This window comes from Sparus aurata, chromosome 6, assembly GCF_900880675.1.
Source record: "Sparus aurata chromosome 6, fSpaAur1.1, whole genome shotgun sequence".
Taxonomy (NCBI): domain Eukaryota; kingdom Metazoa; phylum Chordata; class Actinopteri; order Spariformes; family Sparidae; genus Sparus; species Sparus aurata.
Genome location: NC_044192.1, coordinates 17,314,387 through 17,334,760, shown reverse-complemented (window position 1 = coordinate 17,334,760; position 20,374 = coordinate 17,314,387). Strand labels below are relative to the sequence as shown.

Below are 20,374 nucleotides of genomic sequence, written 5' to 3'. Positions count from 1 at the left end.
CATGTAGCTTCCTCTGGAGCCACAACAGGTTTTGTATTACTTTTTCACATACATAGTATTTCTCCACATGACCTGTAAACAGAGTATGATGTGTAAAATTGTTGGAATTGCCCTTTAATCCTGTGACATCATCAGCCTAATGGGAGCAATTAAGCAATTTACTAACTGTTATTATAACTGTTGTAACTAATAGGCCTCTATGTTTTTTTTAAGATGTACATGATAATTCAGTACACTATTTCTTAAAATATTAACATTTGCATTTTTCAATCACATTTTGTGCAACAAGCAAGAGCTGTAGAGCCATGCCAGCTTCTCTGTGAGCTTTTTATATTGTCACAGCAGTGCTTTGAGCTAAATGATAGCATCAGAATTAAGGATGAGCGAGTACACCATTATCTGTGTCTGTACCTGTTCAACCAATTACATTTTCTGTATACATACCTTAGATTTAATCTACGATCCGTATTTACAGTGGTTGGACTTTAACCGGAAGCAGGTGAGACCGGCTAGAAGTTGTTAATTCAAGCCTGAAATTGCGTTGATCAGAAGTTGCGATATTTATAATTCATTAGAAATCTATTTCCACAACAGCCTCAGTATTGAGCTTCAGATCAATGTTCAACATGGAAGTAAGATAACAATTTACAGAAGAAGCTTTATATAGACTTGAGAGAATACGTTTCAGTTGAGGATTTTCCCTAATTAAGGGTACATTTACTCTGATAATACTACACAGATAATACAAAGTACATTGTCTATACCACATACTCATTTCCCAGTGCTAATATACTCACAATGAAATGCTAACAACCTAATGTTTAACAGGTAGCCTGTGTTTTCTATGTTCATTACTTAGTTTAGCGTTGCTAAGCATGTTAGCATGCTAATAAGCATCAAACACAAAGTAAAGCTGAGGCTGATGGTAATGTGAATACATTTGCAGGTAGATGATCAAATACCACCAAATTTTAACCTTACGGTGGCACTAGTTGAAAAGTCAGGGGACCAGCAGAGTTATTAGGATTCATCTACTGGGAACCATCAATGTCCGTAATAAGTTTCATGTCAATAGTTTTTTCAAAGATTTTATTTTGACCAAAAGTAATGGACCCACTAACATTACCATCCCAAGAAATCCAACACACCCCGTTTCCATGGTGATGAATAAATAAAAACGCTTCTCAGAATGCCATAGGATTGATTTAGATTTTAATGGGTATTATACAAGTTTTCCGAAGGAAAAGAAAACATTGAAACAAGAGGCAAGTGAACCCCCACTTCCAAACCAAAACTACAACAGCATCAGCTAACAAAATGGATATTGCTATTACACTGTACCCAACAAATACTGAGCGAGGGTATCATAACAATAAGACATAAAAGTGTTTCTTGTCTAAAATATACGAGAGCACCTAAGGTTGAAACCACGAGAAGGTTTTGCTTCTACTCTATGTGACGGCGGGAGCTGTAGGTGCAGAGATTTTCAATTCCATGTTTCAGTTTTTGGTCTGTGGTGTAATATATACTCTATAATTCATCAAATAATAAAGATCTTCTCAAATAAACAAAAAATCAAGGGACGAATCATAATATTTCTGTTGGCGTGCCAAACTTGATGGTTTCACTCTCCTCGTTTAGACCAACATCCATCCATTCCGCTAAATGCCCTGTGATTGCAATGATACTCAGGGAAATCCAAATATAGTCTCTTTTTGGTTTCAAGTAAGAGCAAAAAAAAAAAAAAAATTCATAATCGATTTAAGTCTGGAGCAAGCAAACATACCAACAAATATCTTATATACAATATCATTGTATTTACATCAGAGGGTGTTGAGGGAAATTTCAAAATTCATGTCAACTTGTGTTTTGAAAAATGTAACAGGGAGTACAATGCACAATGCAAGGTTCTTTTCTTTAAAAAGTGCAATTCCTTTTTCTTAAAAAAATATATATCCATATTTTGTATATATGTAGAAATGTTGTTCATATAAACAGCATTTGTTGATTTAAGAGCCCAAACACCAGTGACTAAAAATGAATGCTTTGTTTTGAGAGGCAGCAAATTATCATAGAATATAAATTATTTTACAATACTCAATAGAAAATCAGAAGTACCGCATTTCAACAAAAACAGACAGCTATCGAAGTTTTTTCTTTTCTTTTAGGAGGGCTTTTCGTAGACTCATCTGCACTAACCTGGGAAAGATTATTTGCTATCTTATTTATTTATTTTATCACATGATTTGGTTGCAAAAACATTACTGGAAAACAACGTTCAAACAACAAATAAAGTTGCATCATAATATTAAAAAGTAACACTTCCATAAAATATCTAAGCATAAAACAGTGGCGGACCTGAAGGCAGCCCACCTGTAACCTCCAATACTTCAGGTTTATAAAATACAAAAGGTAGACAAGCTGGTATACATGCGTACATGTTTGTATATGGATGGGTTTTTTTTTCTTGCCTGTGGAATAACTGTGCCGCGCAAGCAATATTTCTTAAAAAGTACATCCTCTACACAGTTATAAAAAGCAAGCTGATATTAAAAGTAAATAGTGGTAAACTGGTGTCTCTTGTTTCCAGTGGTCTGCAACGACACCATTGTGTGTACCAATATTTTGTGGCACCAAGAGTTTCATCATCTGCTCATGTTTCACCAGGCGCAACATGTTTCTTCCCTTCATATTCAAGTACTGTTATGTGGCTATATTTGCACATCTTAGAATAGCTTATACCAAAATAAAATCCTTGGACAGCAACAGGTGTCTAACTGCGGGCTCTGACGTCACTGGAGAGATGTGTTTCATCACTGAAGAAGTCTTTCTTTAATTTCACACTCGACAACATGCTCAGACATCATGCTACTTTCCAGTTCATTTCATAAAATTCATATATTGTCATAATAATATGGATTTATATCGTATCATATTATATATGACAGATTTTTTTCCTCTACAAAAAACTGACTTTTGCATTTTGCCGAGTTTCTGTTTCGCTAACAGGAGGTGCAACAAAGTCCTTAACCATGCTCCTTTTTCACTGAGTCCTTTTTCTCCGGTTTTGAATGTGCAACCTTAGGATCCACTGGTGTGCTGTGCCGTCTGTCTGTGTGCGTCTGTGTTTGCGTCCATGGGGTCTCCGGGGTGGCTGCTGTCGGCCTGCATGGCCAGCTGAGTTTGCAGGTCTTTAACAACACTCTCCAGGCACTGCCGAGCTTCCCTCTCCTGCTGAAGCTCCTGTCTCAGCTGCTCACGATCAGCTTCTGCTTGCTGCAGCTGCACATGCAGCTCTTCAATCTGCACAACACAACCCAGGACAGACAGCAGTCAGTATCGATGTGGTAGAGATGATGAGCAGGATTTAAAATTCATATATAAACAAATATTATATGACTGTTTTTTTTAACGATAGTGGTTTTGTGGACGTCTTACCTGAGCCGAGTACTTGACCCGCAGACGTTCAGCCTCACAGCCTTTGTCACAAACTCGCAGCTGTCTCTCCCTCTCCAATTCTCTCTTCAGCCGCCCACATGACTCCTCTGCATCCCTCATCTTCCTCTCCCAATCCACGCGAAGGCGTTCAATCTCCTTTCGCAGGTTGCGCTTGGCTTCGATGGCCTCACGAAGACGGCCTTTCTTTGCCACCCTCACAAACTCCAATTCCTGTGAAATAAGAAAAAAACATCACAATCGTTTCATGTTCAGGACACTAATATTCGTTCAGTCTGCTGTTATTTCAGCCACATCACATAGTATTTTTCACAAGAACAGGATGTGATACCTGCTGAAGGCTGCGTTTAGCTTGCACAGCAGCTGCCAGCTTCTCCTCCTGCTTCACTCTCATCCTGACAATCTCCTGCAGGACTTTTTCCCGGGCCTCTTTGGTGTCCATGCCCCCATACAGCAACTGTCTCAGGGAGTCCATCTCCGGGTAGACGGTCCCTGACAGCCAGGTAGGTCCCTCCTGTGGCCGGGCAGAACTCTGAGGGGTCAGAGTCTGAGACACACTGGTGCAGGCTGACGGAGGAGAAGCCAGGGAGGAAGGTGGCACTGGATCTGCGGGAGAGACAGAGTTTTAACATCAGCGATTTCAAGAGGTACTGTTGTGTTAATCTTCAAATAATGAGCCCCTCAAAGGTTGGCTGTTATTAGCATTACTAGCAAAAACAAAAACTGTGAAAACTAAAATATTTTGTGCGTTCATCTGATTTTCACTCAACCTTTTTCATGTAATTTGCCACCACAACCCTGTCAAATGAACTCAAGTATCCCTTCATCAACAACATCTATCTCTTACAAGTTCAACACTTTTTCATACAGTTATACAGACTCACATTTAGGTCAGATCCACATCTCTGTTTGTCAGCATACTAGCCCATTACATTTGGATAGCCAGGACCCAGATGTTTCAACTGTTGATACATTACTTTTAGCTATCTATTTGACTGTTTATCCATGAGGCTACTTTTAGCTAACTGTTTGAGCTGTCTTACTTTAATTCATACATAAACAAGGCATTTGGCTATTTAAAATGTTGATACATTTGTTATAACTCACTGTTTATCCTATGCTTTTAACTAGCTATTTCGATTGTTGCTACATTAGTTTTAGCTAACTGCTTCAATTTTTATCTATTACTTTTAGCTGTAGATACGTGACTTAGAGCTATTTAACTATTGATACATTAGTTTTTAGCTAACTGCATCTGCTGTTTAATTATAACTTTTAGCTAGCTTTGTGAACTGTTTAATCAGCACTTTTAGCTATTTCAACTACTGACAGGCCCTACATTAGTTTCAGCTAACTGATTGAACTATATATCCATTACTTTTATCTAGCTATTTTAGCCTCTGAAACCAACTACTGCAAAAGGTTTAACCATAACTTTAAAATAGCTATTTATTATTTAAAAAACAGTATATTTTTTAATCATAATTTCTGTTATTCAAATTGGTTGAGCTACCCCACAATCTTTCTATGTAGCTAACTTTAAAAAGTTGAACATTTTGTATAGCTGCATGTTTAAAACCAAAACTTATTTCTTTACATCTCCTGTTGAAAAACATTACAAAAAATGATATGCTACGATTAAACACATTTTTTTTTTTTTTTCCCTCTGTTGAACACCAGGTGGCGGAGTTACACAGGAATCACAGCTCTACTAAGGCTTATTTCCACAGGGGCTCACTGTGTAATCCAAATTGTGACTGTAAAATCTGTGTCTTATATCAACGGACTCTTGTAGTATTCAATTTGTTTCTCGCGATTCCTCTCAACTCCTGCTGATGGGTGGCACTCACAATCATCACAGTCATCGACATCAATCTCTCCATCTGTGTCCATATCATCGGGGTGGTTGGCGGTGCTGGAGGGGGCCGGTTTTGCTGTAGGTTGTGTGTCTCCATTCTGCAGCTCCTGCAGCGGCCCTGAAATGGCTGCCGGTCCCCTGCCAGGAGCATGGCTGTCCCTGGGATGGACAGGTTGGGCCGGGGGAGTTAGTGTCAGATTGGGAGCTGCCAAAGTCTTGTGAGTCTTTGAAAAGGACCTGTAGAGACATTAAAGGTGTGTTTAAAGCATTTAATTACAAGATGTAACACATATAATCTCTTTTAAAGTGAAACACTCATAGCTCTCATCTGATGACTCACCTCTCCACCTCATTCTGAGTAGCTGGTTTCTCTTTCTCTGCTGCTTTAGGAGACCAGGGGCGGAAGGCTGAGGGTCTCTGTTTAAGTTGGGCCTGTTTCAGATCCTGGGACAACAAACAGAACAACAAGCTTGGATAAATTTGCAGTAAACTACCAGTGAACGTTAAATCAGGCGTGACGAACACACTCGAAGGCCCCCTCCTCATTTAACAAGGTCGTTCATAGATGATAATGTGATGATTCAAAAGGACAACAGCTTTTATGTCACCCTTTCTGACCTTTGGGCTTAACGGCAAATCCGGTTTCACACTAGCAACACACACAGGGGACACACAAACCTTGTTTGCAGACTTTGACAGCGATTGTAACCAGTCAGGTTTCCTGTCTTTGTCAGCTGATGGTGGAGATTGTAATATGTCGAATTTGGACCTCTTGGCCGGGACTGGGCTGGGAGACTGAGGAGAGGAGCGCAGAGAGAATAGACGGTTAATCATCGTGATCCTTGCAGAGATAAAGTGCAGATATTACATCATAGAGTACAGTGGATATTTCAAGAGCCCACAGCTTCTAAAAATGCTACTGTATGACTGTAAATGCGGTTATTCAGAAGCAACACTCAGATTTGTCAGAACATGATGTGACCTTTTACACAGCAGAGTCACAGCGAGGAAGAGGATTAGACAAACAGAAAAAGAAGAACACAGAGACGAGGAGGATAGAAGATGCATCTGTGTAAGCATTCAGTGTCTGAGCTTGGCATGTCTACATGATTGTGTGTGTGTATGTGCGCGCACGTGTGTGTGCGTGTGCGTGCGAGCGCGTGTGTGTGTGTGAGCAGGGCTTTGAGCTGAGCAGACACTCAAGCTGGTCTGGCTGGCAGCCAGTAGGGCTACATTGCTCCCTGCCAGGCAGAAGAGGCGCCATCAGGTGGAGCAGATCGACTCCCTGAACCACAGAAATATTGCAATAGGGAGACAGAGACGGAGACAAATTAAAGTAATTGCACTCAGTTCTGACAGACGATTGAGTTGAAGTGTTCAAGGAGAGATGCATGTTAATGCAGGGCTACCGAGTCTTATTTGTCTGAGGGTGACCGCGCTCAGCAAAAAGCATCTGCATGTTAAGTGCCATTAAACAGTGAATCTCCAGAGCCCCTGATTGTATCTATTGTATCTGTGTGAGTGTGTGTTGCAAGCTGCAGGACCATGTGTTGAGATAGCTAACCTCCTCAGCCCCTCAGGTCTGCACTTGTCAGACGGAGGATATGTTTACCTGAGCAGGCGCGGAGGCCAGCACAGACCTGCCTGCTACTCTCTTACTCACTACTATGACATTCTGCCTGCAGGAATGGCAAACACTCCCATCTCCTCGTCTGCGTGCGCGACTCAGGAGAAACGATTACTCCGTCTACCTTCAGAAAAACCTCAATGGAAAACACTCCAGCGGCGTTTGCGTGTAGTTGTGAAACCTTAATCGCTGCTCGCTGTAATCACCTCAAGATGGAAATTAATGACAAACCTCATTTAGTATTAAGCGAGAAGCCCGGCTGGTAATGAATCACGTCTCACAGCTTTTCTCTACACGAGGCCAGACGCTGCATAAGTGTGTGTGTGTGTGTGTGTGTGTGTGTTGCACACGCGGCAATGAGTGGGTGTTGGGACGCCTGGGGAGGTGGGTGGGTGCGGCTGTAGACGTACATATGTGTGTGCGTGTGTGTGGGAGTGAGTGTGTGTCTGGTTGAGTGTGCTGAAGGGTGGAGGTGTTAGTCAAGTCTGGCACTGTATACCTGAACACACACAGACACACACAGAAGTATCTGAGACAAAAGAGAAAACTTGGCAAATAATGACAAAGTTTTTAAATCATTATCGAACAAATTACTAGTGTTTATTATCAATATTGCTCGAATGTAAGCTTTTACGTGTCAGGATTTGTTGTTTTTCTCTGTTTTTTTTACCTCATTGTGAATTTGAATATTTCTGGGTTTTGGATGGTTGAACAGATAAAACAAGCCGACCTTGGGAATTTTTTTACTATGAAACTAAAATGGCTGCCTTCAGACCAGTCAGATCTGCTAGCTGCTTCTTTTTCTTTCCACACTCCCAGTTAAACTTTGCCCCCGATCTTCCCTCTTTATTGACTTAAAAAACCTGTCTGAAGACGCATTTCTTCTCTCCTTAATAGCCATTTTAAGGACAGAAATGATCATCATTATCATTAGTTCTCTGTGAAATTTGGATGTTTATCTATATTTTTCTATTATCATGCTTTCATTTATTAGTTTCCGTTGTTATATTAGTGTATTTTTCTGATGGCATGTTTGTCTCCTCTCTGAACAACACTTCTAAATGTGTTCATTGTGGAGCCGCAACGATTTATTGATTAGTTGTCGACTATCAAATCAATCGCCAACTACTTTGATGATCAATGAATCTTTTTTGAAACCATTTTGAAACCATTTTTAAAGCCACTACAAGGAGTTTCTTAACCGGCTATGAAACAGTTGCACTTTCACACTGATACCTCTCTTTGACCTACATAAGCAAACAAGACCATCAGCGACAAAATCCACTATTTCTATTTAGTTTTTCTTAACGCCAGCCTCCGGGTCTGTGTGCGGACTGAAGGAGCCAGTGTTTACATTTTACATTTAATTTTATTTTTTGACTTTATATCTTGAGATTTTGGGAGGGAACACTTCCACGTTTGTCCACATGGGACTCCAAAATCAATAAAATATAAGTTTCTCGTAGTAGTTTTAAATAAAAAAAATAAAAAGGTAAAAATAAAAAGGTCATAAATCCAGCTTCTTAAAAGTGAATATTTCTGGGTTTCTTTACTCATCTTTGGCAGCTAATTGAATATCTTTTGGCTGAAGATGTCATCTTGGCGCTTTTGAAACTCTCGAAAAACATTTTCTGGCATCTTTTAGATCAAACAGTGGCTAACACTTCACTTTCAACCCCTTTGTTTAGCGTTTACAGGCAGCTCATAAACACTTGATCAATGGCTCATAACACACTCTAGCTGTAGGCAGATATGATAAGGATTTATTAACATTAATCATTGATAACATTAATACACAGGACTTAAAGTATAATGGAGCCAGTTCATCCATAACAAAAGTAACAGTTTATTAAACCGCCACCTCATTTCTGTTCTGCCTGTTCACACTGTTGGTTTTTGCTTCAGGTGGTGTACATTATGTGTTTTTCTGGACGCTCCCCTCCCCCTCGCTGACTCATAAATCTTTCTACCTGTTTAACCTGTAACCACATAACGCAACACACCCATTCATGCACACACAGCATGGTATTCGGTTGTTGCTACTGTAGGTTAATTCTTTTAAACCAGACCTTCTGCCGACGGTGTCCTGCTCAGCGATAGTGACTCGACCCCTCACCTGCCTGACTCAAGGCCGGTGGTTTTCTAAGAACTGCTGCCCTGCTGTAATCAGACTCTGTAATTACTGACATGACTGTTGTTTTCCCGACAAAGGATGTCTGCCTGTCTGGTACTATTTCTACCCTGAGGTTTGCAGCTCCAGGAAGGCTACGAGCACTAGACATAATAGAGTCAGAAAACAGACACTCCCAGACACCACAAGGGACCTGCTGGCTAAATCTGACACTGACCTCACAGGAGAGCAGCCGCACAGGCTTAACTCACCACCACATCATAGACATAGCATGGCCACGGAGTCATAACACCCTCCTCGCACATCCTACTGCCTAGCAGGTCCCACTGAGCCAGATGATAGGACATCCCTCCCTCTCTCCCTCTCTCTCTCTCTCTCTCGCTGGTGGGAGAGAGGGAGACTTCCTCTGAGGAGTTTGCTTTGGCCGAGTCCCCTGTGGGAACTGAGTCTTGAGTGGGAGGGGGGTGGGCCGGGGGAGCGGGACCACAGAGGAAGCACTGAGCTGAAGGAATGTATACTTGAAGGCCAAGTGCAGCCTCTCCTTTAAGACTCCATTCAAGCATTGCCCTTTTCAACTCGCTATTGTATGATATTTCTTTCAGGCGCTGTAATGAGGGAGCGTTTCAAAGAAAACCTGTAGGCTAAACAGGGTCTAATAGCAGCTGGGCAAGAGCAGAAATGCTTTATTTTTTAATTAGTGCCATATAATGGCATGGTAATACCGGGATAAGCCCCAGCTATTTTCATGCTGGCATGGCGGATAATCACGGGGGAAACACAACACATTGCAAACATGTCAATTTCTATTCTCGGAGCAGAGCGTTTGACCTGCTTGAAGAATAATTTGTCAATATAATGCTAACTGGAGCGTGATGGGGATTGAACTGTTATTTCACTTGAACATGGAGCCAATCAACAATATTTGTTTATTGAGTCTGTGACCGGACCAGCGCTGCCATTTGCTGGTATACAGATTTAGTTTAACTTTACTATCTTGAGCTTGATTAGCTGAGAGTTAGCTCATGGCTGAAATGTTGCTGTGTTCTCCTTTAACCTAAAGGGATAGTTTGACACTTTGGGGAATGTGCTAAAATGTGCAATATGTAATAATTTTAGCTCTAAATGTTCAAAAATGGTTAGAAAATGAACATCTATGTATTCAGTTGCAAAGATATCTGTTGAAGTCAACATGCTTACAGCCATTTTGCAATTTTCAGGGTGAGTTTTGCTAGCTTGAAGGTTGTTTTTTCCAACAATCCTAACATGCTGGTGGAAGGGAGGAAAAAACTGACTGAATTATTTGGCTAAAGGCAGCCTTATACCCAAGTGAGTGAGACCAAAGCTAAGCTACCTGGCTAACAGGATGTAGCTTCATATTTATCGTACAAACATGACAGTGGCATCGATCTTCTCCCAAAACTATTCCTCACCTTCTCCTACTTTTGTGTCTTCATGACATCTTGAAAAGACTCAACATTTTCCAGGTTTTTAACAAGTTGTTAACTGCTAACACCACCACAAATCAAAAACCTGTAGCATCGCTTGCGGCGCTAAAAAGCCTCAAGTGAAATCATCGAAGAATCAAACCTGGGGTGGCACTCATCCTGTGGGACAAAAATAGCTTCCCCGGCTGAACTTCCTCGGGAAACCGTCATACAATACCAACGCATGCTGCATGATAGCATGGCATTAAGAAAAGTGCACAGCAACAAGACACAACAGGCTCAGATTACGGCCTCCTTTCCCCTCCTAAACCCCTGAATGTAATCCCCAGATCGACATGTGCTTAGTGGGGCGCTGTCTCACTCAAGGGCACACCAACTGGCAAGGCTCACTCGGGTAACAGCCTTAGTTGGAAGTGAGAGAATACTAGTTTGAGTAATCTGATCCCTGTAGTTTGGTGTGGATATTCACAGGGATGCCTTGAGCTCTCTATTCAACTCTCACTGCATAAATTGTGCGACAGTCCCTTGATTTATATAAAGCCCTGCGGTCACCTCGTAACAGCTGGGGGAAAATTATTGGTGTCTGCCCAGAATATCCCTGAAACTTCATCCCTACGCCACACAGATACAGCACAAGCTCCCATTTCCCCTCGCTAAATCTTAGCTTAATTTATCTACTTCTTCTGTCTCCGTTGCGTCCAGTTTGAAGGATATATTGTTTACGTACCGAGCCATGACAGTGCGGACACACAAAGAGAGCCGCGGGGCCTGGCATAAGGTTGCATTACAGTAAAGCTTATTGGATTGTCCTAATTGTCTTTGGGATTGAGACCTGATGAGGTCTGCACGGCTCGACACATATAGCTTCAAGGTAGAAGAACAAAGTCTTTGAGCACTGTTTGCCGACCATTCATAAAGAGAGCTGGGAGGAAAGTTACAAGAGATCCAGTGACCCCAGTGGAACCAGTTAGGGTAATTCCTACTGAACATATATGTATATGTTTAAACTTCAACTACCGCTCTTTGCTGGTGTCACAGCAGTATACTGGCTTTAAGGTATACCACGGTATGAAAACTCACGGTTATCATGCCGTGTACAGTGAAGTGTCTACAGTATGGATATGTCTTCTACAATATTAGTGTTGTTAAATGTATGTATATATATTATATATTATATATTATATAAGTTTAGTCAGGAAATAATTTGTTTAACCCACAAAAAACACCTTCTGCTTTCATTCCTTTAAGGGCCATTTCAATTTATTGCGTAACACTGGAGACCCTGACATTGTGAAACCCTGATACTTTCTGAGATTGGTTATCAAACCGTGAAAATCTCATACCACTGCCACGCTAAATTATATTCCTGCTATTACTGTCCACTCTGGAAATACATGTATTGCACGCAGTCTGTCCCTCATCCTCCTCCGCTTTCTAAGTTTATAATAGCTGTTAGAGTAGACGAGTATAGAGTAGAGTTGTTTAAGCAGATGTGAGTGAAATATTTTGGTCCTTTATTTAAAGGTGCGCTATGTAACTTGTTTAGCCCATCCCTTTTCTGAAAAACAACCATATAGGTCAACTCATTGACGTTTTTTCTTGTATGTTGTATGTGTTTTAATTCTAGTTGGTATACAGTATACCTATATTCTTGCACTTCTAGATGGCCAGGGTTGTTTTTTGTCTCATCTCACCATAACCTATGTTATAAGTCTGCTTTGCTGTAATGTTAACAAGTACAAATGTAAAGAAATATGGCTTTGAAGTACATCTAAAGCTCACTTTAGCTCTTGAGAACTGCTATTCCACACAACAAAACCTCTGTATCTGTTCGTTGACAACCTGTAAAAATGTTACGTGGTGTACCTTTCAGTAAAAGTAGTCAAATGTGTACTTTAATTATCAAAAGTAGAAGTGCTAAATTCATGACAATGGCCTACGTTAATGTACTTTTGCATCAATATATTATCATAACTAATGTATAATAAGCATTTTGATGTATTTGTTCGAGGTGGTGCTAATATTAACTATCTGCTACAGATTTCACAAGCTTTTAGTATGTTCTGACGTGATAATGTGGACTATTCCTGCAGAGAAGACACCCACACCCGTACAACTAGTGTGTTGTGTTTAATTCACCTCACTGAATACAATAATACAGCATGCTCAAATGTGAATTAAAGCTATTAAGACGCACTGAACTCTGCTTTAATCTCTTGATGACACGTTTCATTTTGAGGTTCATGAAAAAACCTGTTCCTGAATGAAGTGAATTCCCGGCGAGTGCATGAAAAGATCATCTCGCTGGTGAGAGCAAACAAAGAGGAAGATTACTGTACTACTGCTCGGCGGCGAGAAATGAATTCCGATTCAGGTCCAAACATGGCAACCGTAACAACACAGACATGCCTGCCCGCCCGCCTGCCTTTCTTACAGTATGTTGACAGTGGAGTTGAAATCACTCTCTCTCTCTCTCTCTCTCTCGGAGGATGACCTCACAGTACAAAGGGCTCGTAAGTTATTTCAACAGACATGGAAACCCGAGACCAAAAGACACGAAACAGATACCACCACAGATTATACATTATTAGCATGAGCATGTTTGGTATGGTTGTTAGGCAAAGTCTTCTTGGGAAATGAAACGTGCTCTGTGACGGGTGTATTTATAGACGCACATAGCGCCAAATTCAGCAGATAGTTGTCTGAGCCCCCCTGCTGCACTATTGGTAGAAGAGAATCAAACATCAGGCCACATGATCTGAGGAGAGACGAGCGGCTGCCACTGCAAACCAATAAAAGGCAGGATTCTCCTGCACATTGCTGGGACATACCACACACACACACACACATACACACATGCACACACACACAATGCCTTTATGCTTCTATTCACATTTAGCACACTTATAATGTAGGAGCAGCTGCAGCGCTAACCACGAGGCCGGAGGGGATGAAGGTTAACGAGAAAGACAGGGAAAGGGAGAAAGAGTAAAGACAGACTGGAGCTGACCTACGTTTATGGAATTTAATTCAGTGCTCCTGAAGGGTAAAATGAATTTCTTACTCGAAACGTAATTCATGCAACTTTCAGGAACATCATGAATAAAAGAAGAAAGAGTTTCTGCGAATTTGTGAGGAAATTAGATTTATGCGCCAATTACGGCTTTGGTTTTGGTTGATTCTGCATACAAAACATCTCACTGTAATGAAGTGGAGAGATTTCTGCAGGCTCAAAGCCAAACAAATTAAATATTTAGTCGTGTAAATATGACTGTTTTTCTTCTTTTCCTGCACCCTCTATTGAACAGTATCCACTGATTAAAGAAAGAGCTCTGACCAGGCAGTTTCAGCTGCAACACCACTGGAATACACGGTGGTAATTTAGATTGTCTGTGTGCTCTTGACTTGAATTAAAGGACAGCTGTGAGAAAGTCTTTGTAGCGGCGACTGAAATGGCTTCCAGATACTTCCCACACCTAAAAAAAGAGGAAATCTCAATGCGTTCCAGCTGTTTTTCTCTGTCTTTTCCAAAAAAACTACAAACCAATCAATATCGCGATGATTTGACACAGCGTGTGGTGCAGCATATGTGTGTGGCTGCGACCTGACTTCCGTATGTGTGTGCGTGCCTTCACAGAACTTGATCTCTTTTGCGCAGCAGTGCCAACGCCATCTTTGCCATGCAAGCTTAATCCCCTGGCACCGCACTGACACTCATCTGATTCTCTGCCGCTGATGCATCTCTGTGTATTTAGACGATCTATATTGTACCTTTACATGAATCTGGGATATAATTGTGATTCATTTAGTTTAATATGGCTGTTAAAAAACAGGTAAATGGCTGCTGCGCAAATCAAGACAAGCGATGTCAACATTTACACCTCTCAACTAAAATGTAAACACAGCTTTAACTCAGTAACTTAAATCTTGGACACCAGTGCCAGTTTATTTGCTGCCGTAACGGAACAAGGAATTGATTTCTAAAAATAAAGCCAACCACGCTCGGTTGGCTTTGATGAGATTAATGAGAATATCTTCATTTTGGCCTTATTTGTATAATAATTCTTGGTATGTAAAGGAGGGATTTATACCAAACTGAGCTGTTTTGAGACAATAAGAAAAAAACGGCTACTTTGGTGGTGTGTGCAACTGCATTTACTCAAAAAGCAGCATTTATATTTGCTTTTGCCAAAAGTGGAATAAACTGAGTTCCAAAATACGATAACGACAAAATATCCGACGCTATTAAAAGATTTAGCTAGGGTTTGGGTAATCGAGCTATTTAGGGAACGTGCACAAGTAAGATTAAAATAGAACAGCCGAGGGTGAGATAGACAGTCTACAGTAGAGCTGCGACGACTAGTTGATTAATTGGTTGTCACTGAAGACTTCAGAAAAGAATCCATTATAGGGGCTCTATGCAAAAAGTTACAGTTGTTTACATGTATTAATCCCTTTTTATTAGCTATATTGAGCTATATTGAAGATGAAAAATGACAACTTTGACAAGGACAACAAAGCGTCTCTCTCAGTTGCCTTTACAAGTCTGTGGACAATTTTGCTGAAGCTGTTTAACGCTGCTGGACTGTGGATTTTTTTGTGAAGGACTAAGGTTGGATTTTCCACAACAGTCCAAAGGTTGTGACTTTGTGCACATTCTCGAGTGTCTCTTTCCCCTCTGACAACAGAGAGCAACAAAAGCTAACATTAGCTTAGAAATGGAGTCCACAGAGCCCATTTAATAAAGAAAATGCTAATAAAATGAATAAAAAATAACAGTAATTGTCAGCTTCCTACTCCATCAAAAGTCTCATCATCAGGTCCTTTTTCGGACTTAAGAAAGCTCCTAAAGAGTCACTGAAGACATTTCACACCTGTTTTAACAAGGTGAAAAGAACTCAAGATAAGTACAATCACTTTAAGAAACTAATTTCAGAAAACAAAAGAGAAAAATAGGATTTAGGTCTGCAAACAAGATATCAAAGTGTTGGAGTTTGCAGGGTTTCTGATAGCAGGGTAATGAAAGAGACACGTGAAAATCTGTGGCTCCTCGAACCAGCTCTGCACCCTCTAATACAGCTGAACGTGTTAACAAATCATCCTTTCATCAACGCTCTGATGTCTCCAGACTGAAAACCTTGGTTTGTCGCTGATAAGCACATCCCCGCCTGTTTGCGGGGAAGTGTGCGCCGCCGTTCTCGCTGTTAGCACGCTCCCCCTCTGCTCTACAGCAAGACAGCAAGACCAGTGTCTGACTGGCTGGGTTTTAATCCTGCAGATTAATACTAATGCCATGGCAAAGAAGGCCGAAAGACGATTAAAATGTCACTGGATAACCTCTCCACAACCCAAACAGTAACAGCTCCAAATACACAGACCATTATATCACCCGCAGTACCTGGTACTGGGCGACTCCCCGGCACCTCCCTCACGGGGAGGGCAGAGACGGTGAAGAAGTCAGCAGCACAAGAGGAGGCCTGGGAGACTGAGGGAGGGAGGGGAGAGCAACTGGACGGCTAGTTACAGCAGTCTGGACTCAGTCAGGGTCTAGACCGCCAGTGTCTAAGAGATTGACAGGCCAGATGGACAGTCAGACCTCCATGTTAACAACTGAGGACAGCGGATAAAACAAGACAACCACCGACGTAAAGACACTTGACCCGAGAACATTTTATCTCAGTGAATACATTTCATTGTTTGGTCTATTAAATATAAAAAAAATGAGAAAAATGTAAATCAGATGAATCAGATCAAATGTCTTCTTTTGTTCACAACCTAATGATGTTCAGTTTACTATCAAAGGGCAGGAGAGAAAACAGAAAATATTCACATTTAACAGGCTGGAAGAAACACACAATTAAAATCAATCAGTCAAAATAATATTTGCTTCCAAATAGCTGACAATTAATCCATGATGAATTGATTATTTTTTGCAGATTTGATAAAAAAATTACCATTTCTAATAAAATAAAATAAAGACCAAAATAGTATAAAATAGCTTATTAAGCAAATTGCACTTTGCATTTGTTCTTTTTCCAGTGTAATATCTATCATTTATTTCATTAACTGTTTCAGCTCCCAGAATGACCCTCTTTCTGCTTGTAGTTCATATTACAGCCTAAATATATAGAAATATCTCCAGTAGACATTGTGCATTAAATAATCTAATTTGAGCAGCAACAACAAGCACAGTAACACACAGCTAATCTCAGCCATAAACCAATCAGCGTCCACCGTGTCACCAACGAGCCATCGAGTGGTTTGACACTTTTTAAAATGGCAAGGCAGCTCACCGGTCAGCTGAGCTGCGGTTTGTGCCACCACGTCCACGTCCCCCCCCCCTCCGAGCAACGGTTGAAGAGGAGGGCAGGTGGCAGGTTTATTTGGAAAGATGAAAATGGGATGAATTCCAGAGGTTAAGAGGTGTGAGAGGACAGGATGGGGGCAGGGGCGGGATTTAGAGGAGGAGGGTCATAAAAGCTGTGAGAGGGTGAGGTGAAGTTAGGGTCACTGCTCACTCAGGGTCCAATGTGATGTCATTTCACCAACGCAGTCGACGTCCTGAGAACGGCTCTGGAGCTAATTGGTTGAACCGAGGTAATAAATCCTGCTGAAATTTATAGATACCATTCTGGTCATTCTGTTGAAATGCTGCCGACCTGGTCACGAGGTTAGAAAACCTAATCTGTGCTCCACCGCTGTTGTTTTCCAGGAGCCATTCGAACAATGAAATGCTATTTAAGTTCACGCTACAGACACACAACGTGGCCTTTGAAGACATTCCTTTTGCTTAATTAGCTTTGAACTTCAAATTTAGCCTATAAGCTTGAAAGCGGATGAACAGCTTTGTATGCTGCCCCCCCGCCCCAATTACACTGCAAGAGGTTTTCTTTTTTTTCTTCTGCTAGAAAGTTGCACTATTTGAAAAGTGCTACGGATCCATTCAGAAAGACAGGAAACAATGAGAATAAGAGATCTCATTTTAAAGTGCAATAAGGAGCCTTGACGTAAGTGAAGAGAATCACAGCTCCGGGAGAAAGTGCTCAACCAATTAACTGTCGACGCATTTTCAAAAGTACATCAGGAGTTATTGCCTCAGAAAATGTTCCTCTCTGGCGGAGCAACAATGTGACTCAAATGTACGAGGGCCTCACAGTGCGTGTGTGTGTGTGTACAGTAATATTTGACAGAGATCAAATAGCGTTTCACTTGTTTCCACTTGTTCAAGGAATTGTCTGTAAGGGAAATAGGGGATAAAACACCCACAACATCCGTTCCTAAGATCACACATTCCAGCCTTAAACACTGGTTTTGTTTCCCTCCTCCGTTCATAGGAAAACATATCTTCTTACAGAAGTAATTAGGTGAGAGGGCTCGAGCCTGGCAGCTTCCATAAAATGAATACGAGCGCTCTAAAATGGAGGGCTGAGAAGGGGCGGCTGCATGGTGGACCGCAGCACCTCATGAATTCAGCAATTTGCCGTCTGTTTCTTGACTATGAAAAATTCTTGGAAATGTCTTTTCCTGGATGATTTTTATTGCACAAGAGCCTGTGTTTTTCTCCATGGCAACCACATAACAGTAGAGCCCAACTAAGCTCTGACTCAACAAACAGAACTCCACAAAATACCCATTTCAACGCCAGGGTTTTCCCCCCCCTCGCCCAGCTCTCCAGAAAAAACCCTGCCTGAGACGGCTTTAAAACCGAATGATCGCACTGACCATGAATGAAGACACACGCTGGGATTAATCAGGGCACATATGTGACATTCTGCGGAAGATACGCGCAGGAAAACCTGACGAGCCTCAGGTGCTGGATGAGTTCAGGCTTTACTCGCGAGCCAGAGCCATGACAAGTACAGTACAGTAGGACGGGCAGCAGCTGGGTACTGTTAACCAGGGGGAGCCTCGCTTGAAGCAACAGCAGGTTCAGAACAAATACACCGGACAGAGCATTACATAAAAGTCTGTCTCTCTCTTGGTGGGCTAAGCTGGAAGGACGCAGGCGCTTTGTGGCCCTAATGTAGCTGCTAAAGGGGAAGGCTGGCCAGGGATTAGCGTTGCAGGCAGGCGCAGGCCTGAGAGGAGGGCATGATGTGTGTAACTATGTAATCTCCGTGGCCTTTCTGAGCAAATCTCTGAAACCTGCAGGTTGGACGCCGACAGGATTACCTACAAGAGACTAATCAAATGGTGCAAGGCATAAAAAAAAGAAAAAAAAGAAAACTAGCTTGTGTTGCTGGTGAAGCTCTTCATGATTATTTGTCTTTATTCTAATAAAATGGGACACTTTTTAAAAAATTCTTTGCCGCCATTAACTGTAAAGTTATTTGAAGGAGACCGAAGGCGTCATCGTCCTCCCACCACCTGTCCTTGAATCATACTCATCACTTAGCACGCCAGGAGAGGATTTAAGTTGGCTGCTTTCTCATTGGTGAACCGTCAACCTTCTTGTCTTGACTGGTTAAGGCCATTCCTAAGAAAACGGGACATGTCTGCTAAACTGTAACTTAAGACAACAGCGAGCTAGGCCGCAGTTTCAGCTGCCGTCGAGCAGCTGTAGGGCTGTTGGGGTGTGCGGTTGCTCTCAGTCTAGCGAGGCTTTTCAGAGGCTTCACCCTTGCAAAAACACAGAATCAAACAAAATTATGCTTTATTTGTTGCATGTAAGGTCATTGCAAAGGGGCATGGGACGCTGCCAACTTTTCTCTTTGCCTCTCCCCGCACTCCCCGTCCACCTCGTAGTGAGCACAGAGGAGTATGCCGCAGGGAGGGGAGGCCCTACACAGGAACTCAATAATAACTTTCAGCAGTCTAGCCAGGAGGCTGGAAGCCCAGACTGCGGCTGTTCCCTCCTGTCGTCATTCCTCCCTCCGCACAGCCCCACGCTCCTCCCTCCGCCCCCCTCCTCCTGCTGGCCTGTGTCTGCTCCACAGGACTGATGCATTCTGCAGACAGGCCAGCGCTCTTAAAGAGACACAGGCCACATTTTTATCCCCTGAATCACTGCAGTGGATGGAACCACTAAAGCGAGAGCAGAGTCCCTCGTTTCCAGCCTCTCAATCAAGGGGCCTGTGCTTTATTTCACCGCTGCGCTTAACGCTCCGGCGTGACGCAAAATGTGTGCGAATAAACGGGCCCGAAGTATGTTGAGAGGCTCTCAGGAAATCTCGGGGCTGACGTCTTTCACTGTGGCTGCTTTTGAAGGTGCCTTTGATGCTTTCTTTAAAGTTTGTCAAGTGCAATCGATGTTCTTGGCCGTGGAAGTGTATTTAATACCTTTGTCATGATAATTATTGGAGACACTTCAATGAAACCAACAATAAGGACTTTGAAATGACACTGAAGTTGTTGCTATTTAAATTGCCTCTGGTGTTACCGCCTAACATGGAGACTAGGACTTTACGTAACAATTATCCTAACAACGGTTTCGGTTTCGATTACTCACTTGGTCTAAAAAAAACCATCAGAAACACTTAATCACCTAATACTTAGTTTATCATACTCTACTGACAGATTTTCCATTGTAATACTAAATCATTTCTTTTTCAGCATATTTTTGCAGCTCTAATAGAGACACACAGCCTGAGATTTAACTGTACCAGTCAACCTATAACAACAAGCAAGAGGCTGTGCTTTGTGTGCAATTGTTGCCGATACAATCTTTACTAGCAAAGTGTGAAAACCGCAGTTTGAGTTCTCGCTTAACTCCCATGAAAGCAGTAAAGTCATACATCTGTGGGGGCTGCTAATATATTACCAACTAGGCTAGCACTCAGGAGAGTGCATACCTCCGTCAAGGCCAAACAGTCCCCTTTTGTATTCACGCTTAGAAACCAGTCACCTATATACATAAA

General features: G+C 41.8%; 1 protein-coding gene across 1 annotated transcript in view; it reads right to left on the bottom strand.

Moving 5' to 3' along the window:
* Positions 1–1,195: 1,195 nt before the first annotated feature.
* skib (v-ski avian sarcoma viral oncogene homolog b) overlaps positions 1,196–20,374 on the bottom strand; it is a 35,804-nt gene continuing 16,625 nt past the window's right edge. Inside the window, exons 2-7 of the mRNA XM_030420715.1 lie at positions 5,993–6,109; positions 5,655–5,758; positions 5,307–5,551; positions 3,788–4,062; positions 3,439–3,669; positions 1,196–3,303 (exon numbers count right to left, since the gene is read on the bottom strand). Coding sequence (XP_030276575.1) covers positions 3,082–3,303; positions 3,439–3,669; positions 3,788–4,062; positions 5,307–5,551; positions 5,655–5,758; positions 5,993–6,109 — 1,194 coding nt within the window. The 3' untranslated portion in view covers positions 1,196–3,081. The remainder of the gene's footprint in view (positions 3,304–3,438; positions 3,670–3,787; positions 4,063–5,306; positions 5,552–5,654; positions 5,759–5,992; positions 6,110–20,374) is intronic.